Source organism: Malurus melanocephalus, unplaced genomic scaffold (assembly GCF_030028575.1).
Source record: "Malurus melanocephalus ecotype Western Australia unplaced genomic scaffold, MMel_1.1 scaffold_17, whole genome shotgun sequence".
Lineage (NCBI taxonomy): Eukaryota > Metazoa > Chordata > Aves > Passeriformes > Maluridae > Malurus > Malurus melanocephalus.
In genome coordinates, this window is record NW_026623249.1 from 1707929 (window position 1) to 1726830 (window position 18902).

At 43.6% G+C, this 18902-nt stretch overlaps 1 protein-coding gene across 1 annotated transcript in view; it reads right to left on the minus strand.

The window, feature by feature from the left end:
* Nucleotides 1–1091: 1091 nt before the first annotated feature.
* MYH9 (myosin heavy chain 9) overlaps nucleotides 1092–18902 on the minus strand; it is a 69735-nt gene continuing 51924 nt past the window's right edge. The window contains exons 19-41 of the mRNA XM_057387426.1: nucleotides 18354–18514; nucleotides 17528–17636; nucleotides 16459–16590; nucleotides 15610–15816; nucleotides 15023–15160; nucleotides 14404–14527; nucleotides 13424–13595; nucleotides 12640–12852; nucleotides 12048–12192; nucleotides 11343–11549; nucleotides 10295–10399; nucleotides 9230–9382; nucleotides 8598–8846; nucleotides 7947–8159; nucleotides 7072–7284; nucleotides 6568–6729; nucleotides 5747–5875; nucleotides 5326–5414; nucleotides 4995–5118; nucleotides 3810–4018; nucleotides 3284–3392; nucleotides 2812–2984; nucleotides 1092–2644 (exon numbers count right to left, since the gene is read on the minus strand). Coding sequence (XP_057243409.1) covers nucleotides 2527–2644; nucleotides 2812–2984; nucleotides 3284–3392; nucleotides 3810–4018; nucleotides 4995–5118; nucleotides 5326–5414; nucleotides 5747–5875; nucleotides 6568–6729; nucleotides 7072–7284; nucleotides 7947–8159; nucleotides 8598–8846; nucleotides 9230–9382; nucleotides 10295–10399; nucleotides 11343–11549; nucleotides 12048–12192; nucleotides 12640–12852; nucleotides 13424–13595; nucleotides 14404–14527; nucleotides 15023–15160; nucleotides 15610–15816; nucleotides 16459–16590; nucleotides 17528–17636; nucleotides 18354–18514 — 3654 coding nt within the window. The 3' untranslated portion in view covers nucleotides 1092–2526. The remainder of the gene's footprint in view (nucleotides 2645–2811; nucleotides 2985–3283; nucleotides 3393–3809; nucleotides 4019–4994; nucleotides 5119–5325; nucleotides 5415–5746; nucleotides 5876–6567; nucleotides 6730–7071; nucleotides 7285–7946; nucleotides 8160–8597; nucleotides 8847–9229; nucleotides 9383–10294; nucleotides 10400–11342; nucleotides 11550–12047; nucleotides 12193–12639; nucleotides 12853–13423; nucleotides 13596–14403; nucleotides 14528–15022; nucleotides 15161–15609; nucleotides 15817–16458; nucleotides 16591–17527; nucleotides 17637–18353; nucleotides 18515–18902) is intronic.

Here is an 18902-nt window from a genome sequence, read left to right on the forward strand (position 1 = left end):
CTTCTTGCACAGGACAGAGCAGCAGCCCAACAGAGCTCTGGCTCACACAGTGCGAGGCTAAGGACAAACCTGAGCTTAAAAGAGTTGTCACACCAGCAGCACACAGGTTCTGCTCTGGATCACTGCAGTGCCTGGCCAGCAGAGCCATTTCAGGTTGATCCTGTGATGGGAAAGCAATTTCTGTGCAATTTGAAGGGCACACTGGTCTCAGAGATACCCTGCAAGTTTCTGCAAAACACTTCAGAAAAAGATTGAAACAGCTRAGCCAGGAACCTCCCAGATGACACCAAGTCCAGTCCTCTTTKTAGCAGCCTACATGCAGGACATCAGCACAGCAGTGTCTGTATTCCACTCCACACAACATGAACCCACATTTAGCCCTTCATGCCTTAATCCCTATCCAGGCTTTCAAAAACTGCAGCCCATGGAACACAACTTCAAAGCAGCTCATTCTCAACTGACCCTTTATAATGGGCCTGCATCCACTCGTGCAGCAGCACATGGTTGATCATGCCTGCTCCTTCTGCACTCCCCCTGGGCTTTTTTAACTCCTATTTACACTTCAGTTTCTTAATGGAAAGACTTTTCCCCTCCCAACATCTGGTCAGACAGAAATGCCACCCKCAGGGAGCAGCAGCCACGCCTGCTCCCCAGGGAAGGAGTTTCCTGTAAGCTGCACCCTCCCTGTTCCCTGTTTGCCAGCACTGGCCCTGGCAGCAGCCCTTGCTGGTGGCACCAGGCCCATCATGGTGAGTGCCAGCACCTCCTTTCCCATCACTGCCACCCAGGGCCCRGCCCCAACCGCAGCTCCCAGCTCAGACTTTCTCATCAAGGCCTGAATCTCTGCCAGTGCAGGATGGGAGGGACAAGCCTGGAGTTAAGGGTGCAGCTGTTGCATTCCAGCTTCTCCTGCCRTGGCTCTAGGACCAGAATGTACCCGTGGCACTCCAAGGGGCCAGAAAGACCAGAACATGGACACAAGCTTCTTATCCAATTTCTGGCAAAAATGTAACAAAGAGTGGAGGTTCTTGGGCTGCGCAGGGTCTKGACTGCACCGAGGGAAGAAGGGAAGGGCAACACACGCACAGGACTGCAGCACATGGATAACCTTTATTGGTAACATCAGTGGAGCACCAGTAAACCATTACTGACTGTAGTGGTGACACACAGCTGAGGCACATGCTAAGGCACTTTTATTATATAAAAAAGTTTTAATTCTTCTGTGACAGCAATTGGGACAGGAGGCTCCTGCATTAGGGCGCTTCAGGCATACAGTATGGTGCTTCATATTTAAATTTTACTTTGCTCATAAGTAGGTCTAAATGCAGCATATACAATATGGTTAAGAATACAGGTAAATCCAGCAACCAGTGTATGGTGTAGAAAAGTAAAGACTATCTATATATAACCATGGTCCCGAGAGAAAGGCAGTGATAAAGACCTTTATTTTTTTTTCCTTAATTACTTATTACAGAAATACAAGGCCTTACATATATCTGTGCAGATTAAAGGGTTTTTAATATACTCTAGTCAATGGTGCACAATAACTAATCCCAACCCCTGGTTACAGAGCAGGTGCAAGAGGCTTGGACATGTCAATAAGAGGAATTTGCCTCCCCTTATTCCCATCCCCTGCCCACTACCCTATTAAATTTCTCTAGATTCTGTCTATTACCATTAAATATATTTGGTCCCCCAGAGATTCTCGGAGAAGCACAAGGWCATTGCTCTGCTCCCCCAGCCTGTCATTTACTACTGGTCCACACTACCTTAGATGAAACCGCTCAGAGGCAGAGACACTAACAGGACATCATTGCACTTCAGAGATCTGTCCAGACAGGAAAACAAGAGGGGAGGAAAAAAGAAARAAATGGAGAGAAAAAATAAAAAGACACGAGGAAAAAAAATTTAAAAAGAGACAACTTTGGCAAGTCCTCCAGGTAACCGGTCCCAAGAGGAGTTTCCCTCTTCAGCCCTCCCCGGAAACACATGAAAGAAAAAAGGGCAAATTGCCATGGTCAAAGCACACCGTTTTTCCTGAAACTGCTCCCAAACCACATGGGTGGGCAGATTAAAAGAGGCAGAAGTCTGAGGTCACTGAACATGATTGCCAAAAGCACACAACGAGGGAGGGGAAAGAATACAGGAAGAAGCTTCCCTGCAGCTAGAATTGAAGACAAAAGGAGATTTACAGCAAAAATAATCTTTCCCTAATCCACTCCCTCCAAACTGTGTAAGAATTTACCAGCAGACATGGCACAGACAGTTCTACAGGCCTTTGCARTGGCCAAACTGCTGGTCAAATTTCAGAGCCCTGACTCTTTGGCATTAAATACAAAGATTAGGAAACTGGAAAGAGGAGAAAACTAGGAACACAGATGCCCGATGGCTCCAGATACACAGACCTGGGCTTGCTCTGCAGATCCCCAGCCAATTTAGGAGGAGAGGGTTTGCTGAAAGTCCAATGGAAGAGGGGAGGGTAGATGGGTCACTCCCTCACGTGTAACCTGGGTCAAATGGGAGGACTTATTCAGTAGCTTTGGCATCACCGGTGTCTGGCTTGGAGTCCACTTCCTCGTCGGAGCACTCTCCTGCTCCCTTCCTGACCATGCGACGGGTCACGACGAATGGCAGGTCCCCACGCCTAGGGAAGGACACACAGCACATCAGCAACCTTCCCCTGAACCCACCAGGCAGRGCAGGCCCTGGGAAGATGTGAGAAAGCACCTGGCCATGCTGTTTGCCGTGGGCAGCTGCACAAAACCCACACCAGACTGGCTGCCAAGGTTTGCACAAAATGCTCCTTCTTACCTGAGTTTGCTCTTCAGGGAGCTGACTTCTCTGTTCATCGCATCTGCTGTTTCAGTGGCATCCTCCAGCTCACGCTGGAGCTTCCTACGGGATGCATTGGCTCGCTGGGCTTCCTCTTCTGCTTCCTCAAGCTGGCGCTTCAGCTGCTTCAAGCGCATGTTTGCCTTGTCCGCCTGAGTGTGTATGGGGAAAAAATAGTAAGAAGTCAGCGTTTCCCTGGACTTGTAGCACAATAGTTAGAGCAGCAAAAAGCAAGGTTTCCAAAGCCCCCTATTCCCTTTCTGAAGGGAGCTGCCTAGGACTTGAGAGATCCTAGCTTTTCTTTAAAAGCATTACATTTTCATCTGTYTTGTCTTGTAATTATTACAGTGACAGAGAAGAAGAGAAATCCATAAGCTGGTGAAAGTCTTGGTAAAAGAAGGGAAACTGTGCCCCCAGAAGACTCACGGACATTGCAGGTCACTGTACCCACCTGATCTTTGAATTGCTCAGCGTTACGCCTCTCATCATCCACCTGCAGCAAGATGTCTTTCAGCTTCTTCTCGGCACGGCGCACCTGCTTGCTGGCAGCCTGGCGCTCCCTGAACACAGACACAGTGGGGCTCAGACAAATGCTCACCACTATCCCCAACAAGGTGACCCGACCTGGGCAACTTAGAAATGAGCAAGATAGCAAAAGTGCTCCTTAACTTAGGAAAAAAAAGGGGATGGCAAGCAGTGTTTCCAAGAAATGACCAAAAGACTGATATCACACGGATGAGAGCTACAGAGGGGCAAGTGTAGCTCAGCTGCAGTTTTAGGGAGTGGTTAAATTCAGAAGAAGYTCTAAGTGCCTGCTGTGAAAAACATGGAAGGTATGCCAAGATCTGACCTCTGTACTACCATGYATAACTAGGATGAAGCTCTCACTCAGACAAATCAGAATTTGAACAGAAGAGCTTAAAGTCCCCGAAGGGGTGGAAACATGTACAGCAGACAAAGTTTCTAGCAGTACATACTTTGTCTCCATGTCCAACTGCTCTTCCAGCTGTGCTATCTTGGCTTCCAAGGCTGTGATGGTAGCCTTGTACTTGGACTTGACAGTGCTCTCCATCTCCTGCAGTTTGATCTTGAGCTCCTTGTTCTGGCGCTCCATCTGCTGGCGAGCGTTCTCGTTCTTCTGMGCATTGCTGCGCTCGGCGTTCAGGTCGGCATTCATCTGATCAATCTGCACAGAGAGATAAGGACTCCTCAGCACAGCCAGTGCTCCTGACTGAAAGGCTCATTTATTTCTCAGACTCAAAAAGAATAATGACCTTGAGGGTGAGCTGAATACTTGGAATAACTCTGAAGCAGAGGGAGCTGTCTGTAGGCAGAGCACTTCTCAAAGTATCTTAGTTAACCCAGATTTTCAAAGTAATTCCTTGAATAACAGGTTTATCAACCTCCTCCTCTTAGGGCTAACTAAACTTGCCAATCAYGTTCACTGCCCTCTGGGACAAAGGCCATGGTCTGGCACTTAACACAGTAATTATTAGTCTCTGATTTACAAAAATCCTGAGGAAAGTGGATCTAATRTATGTGCTTTACTAAATTATTTGCTATCTGTCTACTAAGAAGAAGCAGCTCAAAAATACTAACTTTCAGAGGTGAAAGGGCCAGAACTTCTCTATTTCCAAGCCAGAGCTCTGGCTGAGAGTCAACCAAGTACAGAACTACACTCTCATTTACCAGAATGAATGAGCCCTTTGGAAAACCATCGGCCCATCTCCGGCTTTGGAGTGCTAAGAAAATAACATGCTTGACTCTCAAAGTTGGGCAGACAAAATATGGCAGACAATAGGCAGATTAAGATCATGATTTCTATAGCAGCCTAATGAAGTTCATGCGTTTAGTCCATTTGAAACAACATAAAAATTTTAAACTGGCAGAAAAGTAATTTTCCAAACACTTTGTGGCACTGTTCAGCATGTCAAGTTGGAGCAGCATGCCATAGATCGTCCTTCTCAATATCCCTTAATACAGAAAAAAGGAGCTGGGATGGGGTTGGTTTGGTTTAAAATATACTTGGGAGATTGTAAATGGTCAAAGCCAGTGAGTTAACACCAATTTTGGCAGCCATTTTCTGCACCATRGTATTCAGCTGTTTCATCTTGCTACCAGAGAACCCCCACGGGCCAGCAGGGCGCAGCCTGAACAGGTACCTGGAGATTTGCTTTCTTGAGCCGGTCATTGATTATCTCTGTGTTGCCCTGCTCTTCTTCTAACTCCTCCTCCAGCTGAGCTATTCGTGCCTCCAGGCGCCTCTTCTCCTCCATGGCCAGTGCTCTACAGGACACAGAATCATGAAAGCATTAAAGCAGCCCTGATGGCATCAATGCCTTGGGGAGAATTCACCACTTGTAAACAAAATTAGCTCAAGTCTTTCAAGACTGGAGGGGACACACTGCGTGCTGCAGTCCACATAAAAATAACAGGCTGCAAAGTAGTTTCTCAAAGCAGCTCTTCCTCCCTCAAATGGGTAACATTACTCACCCTTTACCACTGCTGTTGGCAATCTCATCAGCCAGTTCATCCCTCTCTTGCTGGGCCTGGCGCTTGGCACGCTCAGCAGCTGCAAGTTCCTGGAATGAAAACGAGACGGACAGTGATCCATTAGAAAGTTACCAATTAATGCAGCATCAGAAAAAGCAGTTACTGGTAACGGTATGATCTCTACCATGATCCAGAGCTAATTATATGACATGGCCTGTTCCCTGCTCTCCCACCCCACAGCTTCCCTTGCTTTGCACACTCCTATCACAGCTGTCAGGAAAGGGCCAAATTCTGCACCTCACATTTGAGCAGAGCAAAAGGTACAAAAGAAAGTAAATAAATACTCTAACTTAAACCACTGCATATAGCTCTTGGTCAAAGAAAACAAACCAACCCTTGACCTGCATGCACATTCCATTACCTCCTGCAACTGGATCATCTCTGCCTCCATGCTTTTCAGCTTCTTCTCATTTTCTTTAGCCTGAGCCAAGATCTCTTCTCTGGATGTACGTGTGTCCTCCAGTTCCCTCATGTAATCCTTCATTTGTGCCTGAAAAGGAAGAACAGAAATGGATTAATTTTAGAGCTAATTCATACTATGAAATGTGGATTGTTTGTCTTATGGGAAACATAGATGGAAAACGGAAATAGGGACTCATTTTTCAGCAACCACAAAAGTTGCTGGGAAAAAAAACCAAAAGAAATCATCCTTTTTGCATTTCACAAGTAACATGGATAAATATCAATGGAAGCAAAGAGGACTGCTTATTTGCAGAAAAAAACGCCTTGTCAGATAAATGGAGAGGGGAAGGGAGGGTACAGGAAACTTTGTAGTGAAGCAATGGAATGAACAGTCTAAACAGGATTTAGTTTTTCCTAAGAACAGGTCAAACAACTGCTTGTGGAAATTAAAAAAGCACAACAGAGCCATCCTGGGACAGAAGTAGGCCTAAATGTTATTTAAGGTCCTCTATCTTAACAGTTCCGTAATCTGTTCCAAAAACATGGACCCGAGGCAAGCACTGGAGTGGACTTAGCCTACAGCTTGTCTCCCAGGGAGTTAAACAGGGAGACTGCGATTAGAATGATGCTTGAAATGCCAAAAACTCTTTCACAGTGAACTGCTACAAGGTTCTGCTGCTCTTGTGACACGCTACATTGTTTTGGTGAGGTGAAATCTTGCATCCCATTTCCCCGAGTAAAAGCTCTGCACTGAGAGCTGAAACAACTGCAGTGTTTCACCTGCAGTCTGCGCAGCTGCTTGATGGCTTCTTCACGATTCTTGTTAGCAGTGTCTATATGGCTTTCCAAGTCCTTCAGGTCCATCTCGAGCTTCTTCCTGGCAGCCACAGCCATGGAGCGCTGTTTTCGTTCATCCTCCAATTCTGCCTCCATCTCCCGGACCTGTGTGGAGGAACAGAGGCATCAGCACTTCAGCTCCTTCCCTTTCCAACACCCACTTTTTGCATTCCCCTTTCAAATGCTGCRTAAGTGCAGGCACATGACTTGTCTTCATTCTCCCTGGCAGGAGGATGGGGCGAACATTCCTCACTAATAAAGCCCCACGGGTTCCTCTGATAGACAAACATTATTGGAACAATCACACACACAAGGGAGGAAGTCTCTCACAGCTCTGYAATACTGCTCAGACTATTAACGTTAAAAACACTCTCTGGATTGGCACTGTCTGTCTGACCGTATTTGGACACAAGTGCCTTTATGGAGGATTTATAGAGCAATTCTTACTTGTCTGATCAGCTGTTTCTTCTTCTCTTCATTCTGTTCATCACGCCCCTGAAGGTCCCGGTCAAACTGTGCTTTCATAGCCTGTTGGTTCACTTCTAGCCGCAGTTTGGCATCCTCTGTGGCCTGCAGCTCATCCTCCAGCTCTTCCAGCTGTGTCTTCATCTCCTCCACCTGCTGCTCCAGGGCTCGCTTAGCTTTCTCCAGCTCATGGACCTACAACACAGTACCACTCGTGACGTTTCCCCAGAGAGCGCAGACAATTTCATCTATCCAAACAGCACAATAAGGCTAAGAACAGCCACTCACATCAGACAGGACACAAGAACATTGCATCTGTGCCTTGCAGCATGGCAGATGCAAGCTGCCAGTCTCAACCATAATTAGTGTTTGTTCTGGTCATGTGTTTGTGGTGGTGAGGGGAGAGAGAAAATAAGTCAGCCCAATCCTGATTTACTGCAGACTCAGCAGAGCTGGACACCTCTGGTTCTAACAGAATTCAAGAAGATACTTCTTAGTCTCAGAATTTATTCTTTTCTTTCAATAATGTAACATTTCTTGTTTTGAAATATTGGAGGTCATGTCTTCCACTGTGTGGCTAATTGCTGTATTTTACATATCAGGCTCACACCATGCCTTCATCTCTGCCATAAGGACACCAGGTAATTTTCAGCTTCCCACTACCTCATTTGGGTCACTTCCAACCCATCTTTCCCACTTCCTAATGAAATACAATATAACATTCACAAACTCACAATGTATCCACACTCTCTACAATGTTCCCCTGTGTTACCACTGGCATAAGTTTTTTACAATATGAAAGTAACAGTATCAACTACGTGACATTTTCTGCCCAGACATTTTAACTGAATACTTACACTTTTCCCTACATCATCCTTTGAGCTCATTAGATCTTCCATCTCTGTACGGAACTGCTTATTGACTCGTTCCAGCTCAGCCTTCTGCTCTATGGCTTCTTCCAGGGCTCTGGCCAGGGACAGGGCCTTGGTCTCCTTCTCACGGGCCTCTGCCTCAGCACGGTCCCGCTCCTCTGCATACTTGGCAGAGATGGTCTTCTCCTCTGCCAACAGCTACAAGAGCACAGCATCAGTATTCTGAGAAATCGCTCATCATTTGCTAACAATGTAAACATGCATCTTTTCATCAGGGCCTTCTTAATAGTATTCTTCCATGGATAGAAGGCATCAAGAAAATGCAGCCTCAGAGAATAATGCATGCCATCCCATCTCTAACAAGTGTTACTTTCAACCTTCTCTGAGAYGATTTGCAAACATTTCAAACTCAATCTGGTTTTGATATAAATGTTATCCCTTTGGGAAAAGGAACATCACTTAACTTCTATTCATAGAACAAAATTAATTTACTTCTATTAAAACTTGTTTCTCCACTCTATGTGCTCTGCCTTAGGTCAATAATAAATATGCATTTCCCAAGCAGTATTACTTAGATATTCTTAAAGCAGACCTATCATAAGATGTCCCTACTGAATGCTTATGACTAAGTCATACCTGATCAAACTTCTTCTGCTTCTTCTCCAGGTTGGAGACAATCTGCCGCTGATGATCCAGGTCCACAGCAAGGTCATCCAGCTCTTGTTGCAGGCGGGTCTTTGTTTTTTCCAGCTTGTCATATGCAGCTGTYTTCTCATCATAGCGCTGGCTCAAGCCTTCCAAGTCCTTCTGCAGCTTCTTCCTGGCTTCCTCTGCTGACTCAAGGCAGCCCAGACCATCATCCATCCTCTTCTTTGCATCTATTGCCTAAAGGACAAAGATTGCACATCATCCCACAGTAATATACAGTAATATACAGTAATATACAGTAATATACAGTTTACTGGCACCAGAAGTTTAGTACTTCCAAGTACAAGTCTGCTCATTTGTGAAGGCACTACTTCCCCCTCAGATAACAAAGCATGACTGAATTCCCAAAGGAATTCCTGGATAAAAATCTACAAGCAGTTCATATGATTATCATCAGAGACYTCCTCATTTTTTCTCTCACAAATCAGCAAGATCACCCTTGCCCAGGAAAGGTGGTGTTAACTAGAAGTCAATTCTGCATTTAAATTTTACTTCTCTCAAGACAGACCTGTACTCAGTCTTCCTCTCAAAAGTCACTGATTTATGGGATGTAAATGTACCTGTTGCTGAAGAACAGAGATCTGTTTTTCCAGGTTTCTCTTTGCTTCTTCCTCTTCTTCCACTTGCTCCTTGAGAGCATTCTTCTCATCCTCCATTTGCTTCAGCTTAGTGCTGAGGCTCAGTTTTAGGCGAGTCTCTTCCTGCAGCAGCTCCTACAAAGCAAATATGCCAGTGGAATTCAGTATCACTCCCTGGATTTAAAAGCTCACAGTCCTCACCCACTCTCTCCAGGAGTACTTCTGAAGTTGAATTTAGGTATGCAACTAAATTCACAGGTAAGACAACTGAAGACAGAATTTAAATAATTGTCTTTTAGTGAGTCAGTAYAGAAACAATACATTCAATACATTCTTTCCTACACTCTAATCATTAAAATACGGTCCTTGACACACAAGCCTTTCTCAAGGCCTTACCACACAAGCTTTTCCACAGTTCTTTCTCAAGTCCTCCAAGTAACACACAAAATATTGAAAYCTTTCCCAACAATAGCATGACTGTACTCTGCTACAAGCCTATCTCCCATTTCAGTACCAAAGGAACAGACAACAGGCCTTGTTTATCCCAAAGTATAAGACTAAGGATGATTTATTTCCTGAAAAATACAAAATTATTTTCATCTATCACTTTCCCAACATCCATTGGGGAATCAAACTTTCTGCTTAACTTGACAAATTTACTGGAAACCACAAACATGGTATACACACACAAAACCCTGTCAAACGCTTGACTATGAAGATCTCAAACAAGAACTTCAAACAAGCATTCCGGTCAGCTAAAGCACTAAAGTGCTCTCAAGTGGAAAGGTGATAGAGCAGGACTTCTAAACTCAAGACAGAGAAAGTCACATATGTTCCACAGGCTGAGGAAGCAGAAGGAAGATAACCAGATTGTTTCTGCAGAAATGCTCTCAATGCCATGCGATACAAACTCTTAGCAAAAAAAAAAAAACCAGACCCAAACCTTTGAATTGTCATATAACCAGTACTTAATGGCATCCAGAGTGATTTCTCCCTTTAMCAATTTGTTACAGACAAACGGTTGCCTTGGTTTGTAAAAGCTCTCACCTGTGTATCCTGAAGCTGTGATTCCAGAGCAGAGAAATCCTTTGCTAATTTGATTGATTTACTGTCAGACTGGTTCAGAAGACCTGTGACATTGTCCAACTCGACCTGAAGGAGAGATCAGAGTATCAGTTATTGAATGCAGCAGSAAAAACAAAGACAGGAAGAGGTGAGCAGCTATGAGATCCAAAACTGAAAATGGAGGCACCTCTCAACAGGAAGACATGTGTATAATCTCTCAAGGAATGAATACATCATTTCCAGAGTCCCAGGAACTAACTATGAGAAGCTGAAAAGAGATTTTGATTTCAGATCACCTCTGTTTTAACAGCCTTCTGATTTTTGTTGCTTTGGGTTTTTTAAAGCTATATGGGATTTTAGACAACCTGGTAAGCAATTGCAAAATGTTTTATTAAACTCTCTTCTATTTTTTACTATCYGCTTCAAGATTATATCTAGAGTCTCAAAATAGCATTTTCACACTCCAAAACACCGTGCATACACTGGCAGTGTTTAGCTTTTAATTAGAGCTCTCAATAAAGGAGAAGGCCAAAGACAATGTTTCATGTCACTCTAAAGGGATTTGCTGTAACTATGAAGAAAGGAGCAGAAACTCCTAAATTTCCACGTCACCCTTGAGCCACTCCTCATCACCATCAACCACRTGACAAAACTTCCAGATACTGTCCACTGTACATGAGTTACACAACCATCAGTCTGTGTGTGCCACTCCAGGTGCTCAAGCAGCAAAGCGCTCACAGAGCTGTGCAAACCATTGCCTGCTTTCAGAGGGTACAGACACTGTCTCCTTGAGTCTTTCAAAACTCAAACACCAACTGCTTATTCCAGCTCGGGCTGCTCAGAAAAGTGACACCCATCCAAATATCCTGATCTGGCAATGAGTTAAGGAGCTTGCATAGTCCTTGAGAAGCAAACTATGGATTTGCTTTTCATAGAAATAAAAGTTTTGAACTCTCCACAGGGAGATATCACCCTACAACCTTCTCTCTCAAGCCCTGGGCTGAAGCTAAGGAAAATCTGTGCCACTCACCTGCAATTTGTTAACCCTCTCAGCCAGTTCAGTCTTCACTCTTTCGCCTTCTGTAAATTTCACCTGCAGTTCCTGGAGCTGAGCATCTACTTTTCTCCGCTTCTGCTCAGCATCCCCTTTGCCCTGCAGAAGAGCCTTCACCTCATTGGACAGTTCAACCTTCTCACTTTCCAGAGCTTGTTTTGCTTTTTCAAGATTTGCTTTCACCTGAAGAGGAAAAGGCAGCAAAACCCCTCAGACTTTAGATATGGCAGGACCCAGTGATGAATGCACCCCACTGAGTACATGTTTTACCAACAAGCAATCTAATGCTATATGTTTAGCAGTTAAATTGCAGACTGCTTACTCAGAAAAAAAAACCCAATGTGAACAGCCTATCACTGATAAGCAGAAGACAATCTAACAATCAGAGAAGACAACAATATGGAAAAATGTTTTGCACCATCAGATTTTCAAATTAAAGGCTGTACAAGTCAAAAAGTGCTAGCAGTGAGAACAATGTCTTGGCTATGCTATATAATAYGCCTAACAGGATAAAAAAGAATGAATGCCACTATATAAAGCAGTTTTAGATATGCTTCATAGAGAAAAATGATCTGCCAWAGGTAGAACACATGTATCAGTATCACAAACACTCTGTGCTCTTCTGCATTGTCATTTCAGGGAGGTTGACTGCTTTGGCCTTGTGTTTTCTGTTCCACATACCCGTTTCGTTTGTTCTAACTGTTCTGCCAGCTCTTCAACAGCTTGTGAATGCTTCTGCCTCATCTCTTGGATTTGAGCCTCATGAGTCTTTGCCTCATCTTCAAGGGTCTTCTTCAAAACCGTTACTTCTTGTTCTCTCTTTGACCTGCAAAATTCACAAATGCCATTTAGATGCCAAGGAGGGAATCAAACAGAGATGTGTATCCACCAACAGCATCTCTAATGTAGAAAAATACCAAGGTTTGCTTTGGCTATAAAGACACTTTTCAAAGGCAGCACTTAGTATTGCATCCCTTTTAAGTGCAAGCTGGTAGCATTATTTCTGCCTAACAAGTACCAGCCTGAATGTATGAATGTTTCAGGGTACCACTTTACAGTTTGGTTAGGGAGTAAATCAGCTTTCTGACGTCACGTGAGGTAATGCAGTCTCGACTACAGCTTGCACACCAGCCCCCTTCTGTAGTCGCTGAGGCTGCCAACCAGCCTACCCCAATAAAGGCAAAGATTTGCTATGCTAAGAGACTGAATGTAGCAGAATTATTAAAAACAGTCAAAACCAAAAAAAGATAACACAGCTCCATACTGCAGTTACCTCAGCTCCTGCTGAGCAGCTGTAGAATCTAGTGTGTCTTCTAGCTCTGTTTTCAGTGCTTCCAGCTCTTCTCCCAGATCCCGCTTCTGTTTTTCAGCTTTATTCCTGAATGCTCTCTCGGACTCCAGGTCTTCCTGCAGCTCAGTGATCTGGGATTCGAGTTCCCTGATCTTCTTCARGGCCATGTTCTTCTGAGCTGCCTCTTCTTCCACTCTGTTTTCAAAGTAAGGTTCTGGTCAGACTTAAACCATACACARATTAAAATAATCTGTCCTACCAAGAACAAACAAGAAAAGCCGGTATTGATCAGCTCTACAATATTATATTCACACTTGGATGTTCTACAAATGCTAAGCTCTATTTCCCAATACTTGAGACAGTGYGATTACTCACCTTAAAGAGGGGGACAGAGAGAGACTGATAACAGAAGAAAGCAGAAGAGAAAGCACCATTTTACATTGGAAACTGGACACTTTACTGAGTAGATGAATACAGCAAYTACCAGAGAGACAGTGTGTTGCCACTACTTTTTAAACCCAGCTTAAGTATTACTGCTCCAGTCAAACACATGCAGTGCCCATTGCATCCATGGTCTAGTTCTGTACAGAGAACATGGCAGAGAGCAGCAGCTAAAGAATTTTAATGCCAATGATACAGATCTTTAATAGTCCACAGGCTAAAATGCAACATCCAGAGACTGCATTTAGTCCATATTCCAGGTGACACAAGACAAGAAATCCTTCCTAACCAGGTGGTCCCTGAACCCCGCAGGTCAAGTTCTCACCTAGCTAAGGCTGCCTGCAACTCCTCTTCCTTCTTGGCCAGCTGCATTTTGAGTTCTGCAATCTGAGCCTGCAGCTCAGCAATCTGGTCATGCAGATCACTGGAGTCCCCTTCAAGCTTCCGACGAGTCTTTTCCAACTCTTGCCTCTGCTTTTCTTCACGTCGCAGGCGTTCTGATGGAGATGGGGACAGGTTAAGTTATGGCACACTCAAAGAACATTGGATGAGCACAGAAAAATAGAGCTATTTAAGCAATACTTTCTTTCCTATCAACACAACTGTCCAAACTGCACCTGGACTGCATTATTTTGTCAGGACTTCTACAGGCAACTACCCCCTTATATTGCCCTCAAAATATATCTGGGCAATTTCCCTTCCACTCATTTTACARTCAAACCTTCCCCACTTTCACTGTAACAATGCAAACACAATGCCAGTCTCACACCATGCAGGCATAAGCACTCATTTACTGATGCTGAACACAAGGTCTGCTCTCTCCTTACTGAAACTGAACAGGCAGTCTCCTGCTATGTTCATCTGGGCAGTCTCCAGAAGAACCTCCTTCTAGAACTCTGAACAACTTTTGCAAGCAGTCTATCAGAAACAACACTAACCCTGATAGATTGATGCTACTGGAAGTAGAAAAATGGAGACACTTCCACAGCAGGAGAAGAAAGAGAACCAGCCTCTYTTCTCCATTGGCCTGCTGCTTTGGAGAGGATTTTTATTTAGATCAAGGGCTCAGCTGACAAGGCACATAACCTTCAGCAAGCCAGTGCACAGCTCTATCAAACCAATCAATAGCTTACACACTATAGACTAATTTTTAACCCTTCAGAAACYAGGGAGGACTAAAACTTTCAGAAATGAAACTGAAGTTCAACAGATTTTAATAAGAAACCATRAAAACCTAATCAGGCAAGGTCTTTGCAGGATCTATTGTAAAAGGAAAAAAAGAAGAAAAGCAAAAACCAAAACCACCTTCAAGGTCTGTGATCATGGCCTCATGTTTATTCTTCAGTTTGGCTAAACTCTTAGATTTTTCCTCTTCCTCTGTCAAGTTTGTTGTAAACTCAGACATTCTGTCTTCTAAGAGTTTCTTTTCCTGCAGAATTGAGAAGGCAGAGCAGTGTCAAAATAGTTGCTGGCATTACAGCGTATTTTTCCAGAGCTGACTGTGCTTAGAAATGTCAGTGTCATGAGTGCCTACTCCTGCTCAGAAAGAAAGAAATCCTTTCAGCATCACAGACATTATTTAAATGGATTTGAGTTTAAATTAAAGCTTTGTATTTKATAGCCCTTTCAAAACTGAAAGGGAAGCCTGTTTATAAAATAACTTGTCACTGTTTGGCATAAAATATATCAGAACATGTTTGCTCATGGATCATTATTTAGCGAAGGTTATTTAAACATCACACAATACTGACTTTGAGAATATAGGSAGACAGTTAATTTAAAAATTCAGGTCAGAATTCTTAAGGACAAGATTGAATTAATTTATAAGTTTCCCCCAACAGGTGAAAGGTCAGCCCTAGGTGGTTTTCTCYAAGAGAAATACTTGTGTATCTTTAGCATGTGGAAGAACCTGAAAGAGTCTTACCTTAGCCAGTTTGAGATTCTGATCTTCCAGAACTAGCACATCCTCTTCCAGTTTCTTCAATTTGGCTTCTGTGGTCACTTTTTCTAGCTGCAGCTTCTGTCTTGCACTTTCCTCTTCCTCAAGTTGCTCTTCCAGTTCCTTTACAACACCCACAGAAAAGCAAGGTATTTGTCAGGGCTGCTCACTGTAACATGTAACAGCATGGTAGCAACACTAAATAGAATTGAAGGTTTCTTAGGTCCTGGAGTGGCATCTCTGTCACGACTAAGCACAACATCCTGCATCCCAGCCAACAAGTTTTCTAGCAGAATAAACAATGCTATTTTGCAAAGAATGCTAYCATTCCTAAAACAAAGACTTGTCTAATTATTTGAGACGTCGCCATCACCTTCAAGAATGAAACAGCTCATTCCCTCAGGTTCAGCACCAGAACTGCTGCATTCTATTGCYGTTTCCACAGTTGGATTTTCCTATGCCTTTTCTCCCCTACTTTCTCTCTTTCTTTTCCTACCAAGTTGAGGCAAAAGAACCTCTTTAACCYTTACTATCCTCTTTACTGAGCGTAGGCTGCCTTCCTAAGGCATTACCTGGATGTTCTGCTGCATCTTCTTCTTTTCAGCCTGAAGATGATGACACCGTTCTTCCTCTTCCTCCACTCTTGCTTCCAGGTCATGACATATCTCCTCCAGCTCCTGTTTCTTGGCTGTCAGGCGAGCTCTTATCTCCTCAGCTTCAGCACAGAGTTCGGTTTCTGCTTGCAACTGTTCCTGCAGCTGCATCTTCTCTGCCATTAGCTACATTGGGTGCAAAGCCAGAARTAAGACAAGCTCCAATTTACCAAAGCACTCAGCAATCTGTGTTAAGTGAAGCTCCGTGCTCCTCTCCACGGTTACAGTTTTAAACAATGCAACAATCCCCTGCTGTTAATCAAAAGCTAAATATCAAAACACAGTTTTAAGCGTGTGTTGTCCTTCACAGATCATGTGCTACAACCACATACCATTCACAAATTTCTCAAGACCATATCCATTTGAAATACAGATACTGCCGATTTCCYCTTAGAAAAGTAACAAATAATTATCAGCCCTATGGAAAAACAACCCTGCTCCCACCTAATGTGTTCCAAACAAAAWGGATTCCATTAATGGCAAGACTGAATTCAACCAGCTTGCTGTTAATACTCAGCCAAAAGGGACTTTTTTCGTATAATGGCTACAGAAGAGGAACAGGTAGTCGCTGTTCAAAATTACTTGCTGGAGATACTAAGCTGGGAAGAAGGGCAAAGGGAAGTGAATAAGATGGCAGCCAAGTTATGTTCCTGCAAGCTGGAATCCTGCCATTTGTCCATCAGACCAAGAAGGGCAAAGGAAGTGCTCTCAAGCAGCTGGGCAGGTGAAGAGAGAACAACTTTTATACACCAAGATTTGCAAACTCACCTGGGCCTGGAAGGTCTCCATCTCACTCAGTCTATTTTCTGCAGCCAGCTGCTTCTCCTTGACCTTTATTAGTTCCTCCTCCTTGGCCATCATCTCCTCCTCCTGTCTGCTTACTTGCAGAAGGGGCTTCACCTGAAAAGGAAATCAAGGGAATCAAACATTTATAAGGAATGAGGAAACACAAAGAAATCCTCTTGTACTGAAGATAAGCATTGAGTAAAACAGCATTTCAGGTAAGTATCATATTTGAAGGACCAATCAGTGTTTTGMTGTGAACACAGGGGGAATCATACAGGACTAGATGTCACCTACTCTGCCACTAGAYATTTTCTGCCTGTCCACCTATCCTCTTCCAGGGTGGGATGTATCAGGAAARGGTTCAGTAAATTCCAGACACTCAAGAGTTAAATAGTAATAGCAAGATATTATGTTGTATGGGTGGACTTCTATAAAGCCTTTGGCACAGTCCCCCACAACATCCTTCTCTCTAAATTGAACAGATACAGATTTGATGGGGGGAGCGTTTGGTGATCAGGGAACCCTCTGTGTAGCTCCATTCAGGGCGGATTCTGTCCCTCTACTCTGGTAAGACCCCACCTTTAGTGTTGCATCCTGCACTGGGGTCCTCAGCCCAGGAAAGACATGGATTGAGTGAGTCCAGAGGGTCACAAAAATGATCAGAGGGCGGGAGCACCTCTGACATGAAGACAGGCTGAGAGAGTTGGGGCTGTTCAGCTTGGAGAAGGGAAGGCTACAGGGTGACCTCAGAGCACCCGTCTGTACCTAAAAGGGGGCTCACAAAATAGAGGAGGCCGCATTTGTTAGGAAGGCTTGCTGTGACAAAACAGCAGTAATGGTTTTAAGCTAACAAAGGGTAGATTCAGACTAGATATAAGGAATACATTTTTTACAATGAGAGTGGTAAAACATTGGAACAGATATTCCAGAGAGGATGGATGCCCAGTCCCTGGAAACATTCAAGGTCAGGTTGGATGGGGCTCTRAGCAAACTGATACAGATGAAGATGTTTCTGTTCATTGCAGGGGGATTGCAAAGGGTAAAATATTACCTTGGTGAACAACCTCCACCATTGCCAGTTCCGCAGTTTCAAATAGGCAGCACAGTTTCTCTGAAGCACTTTCATGGCTGTCAGCTGCTGCTGGCGCTTGGCAAAGGCTCTGCAAAGCAAGTGGAGATAAGACAAAGGAACATAGAGCAGCACACAATTCTCACCCCCAAGCTTTTTCCTAGATACTTTTATGTTTTTTCTTCAGAAGGTTCCCTCCAAAAAGCCAGCAAAGTTTCCAGTGAACTTTCTCTCAATTTCCAATTCTTTTCTGCTCAGGTTAAGAGTGGCTATTCTTTCCTTAATCCAATTTCCTAATTTAAAAAAAAAAATCCCTCATGTCTTCTAATCTGAATCTTTTACTATCTTCACTTGCAGAAAGGAAGATCTGAAATAGAGGTGTGTTTTCCCACCAAACTGACAGGTACTACTTTTGATCTTAGTACCATTTGCAGACCTACCTAACAGCTTAAGGGAAACCCTATACCTCCTGCATCAGTACTATCCTAACACTTTTCCATCTGCACCTTCACAGCACTTCTGTCAAAATCTTCATCAGTTGCATAGTTTTCTTATAGAGAGGAACAGACTTTACTGCTCAGATAGTTTTCTGGGACACAGCACAAAGAGATTCTTGCAGGTGTCAGAAGTCTAGCATTACAGAGATGAGAAAACTCTAAAAGACCATCAACTTTTATATATAACAAATAAATTTTCTGACAAAAAATAAATTTTCAGACATAATAATTTCTTTTCTTTGAAGATAAAACTTGTACCTGAATGGAAGAAATACATGTTYATGATGCACCTAAAAAATTATGGTCCTTACTTTCTGGCCAGGTAGCCTCTGCAACATGCTTGGAATCCAATGATGACATCTGTGATCTTCAGGTCTCTTTCTTCTTCAAGATGAGCTAGGACTCCAGCTCTGAAAAACACTTTACTCTGTCCAATTCTGTAAAGGTTGGAATCCAGCTCCAATGCTTTGATCTAAAAAAAGAGAGAGAAGAATACATGTCCTGCAAAGACTGTATCATGTGAACTATCACAAAAGATATTTGTGGCTCCTGGCACTAAGACAGCCCTTCCCTACAATGAGCCACTCAGGCCAACCAAAGTTGCTGACTGCCAGTAMAGTCCTGGCCTATCCCCATTAGAGGAGCTGGAGCTCAGCCAAGCACAGCACCAAATGGAGGTAAACCAGAGACAGAAAATGTAACAGAAAGCACCACTTATTACAATATCATATCAAGTACTCAAAATACAAGGATGCTGTGAGGAATGCATAACTAGTCCCGAGAGCTCTCTTCCTTTCCTAGAAGAAAACACCTCTGTTAATCCTTCCTATTTACTTTTTCTCAGTCCTAATCTTTGTAAA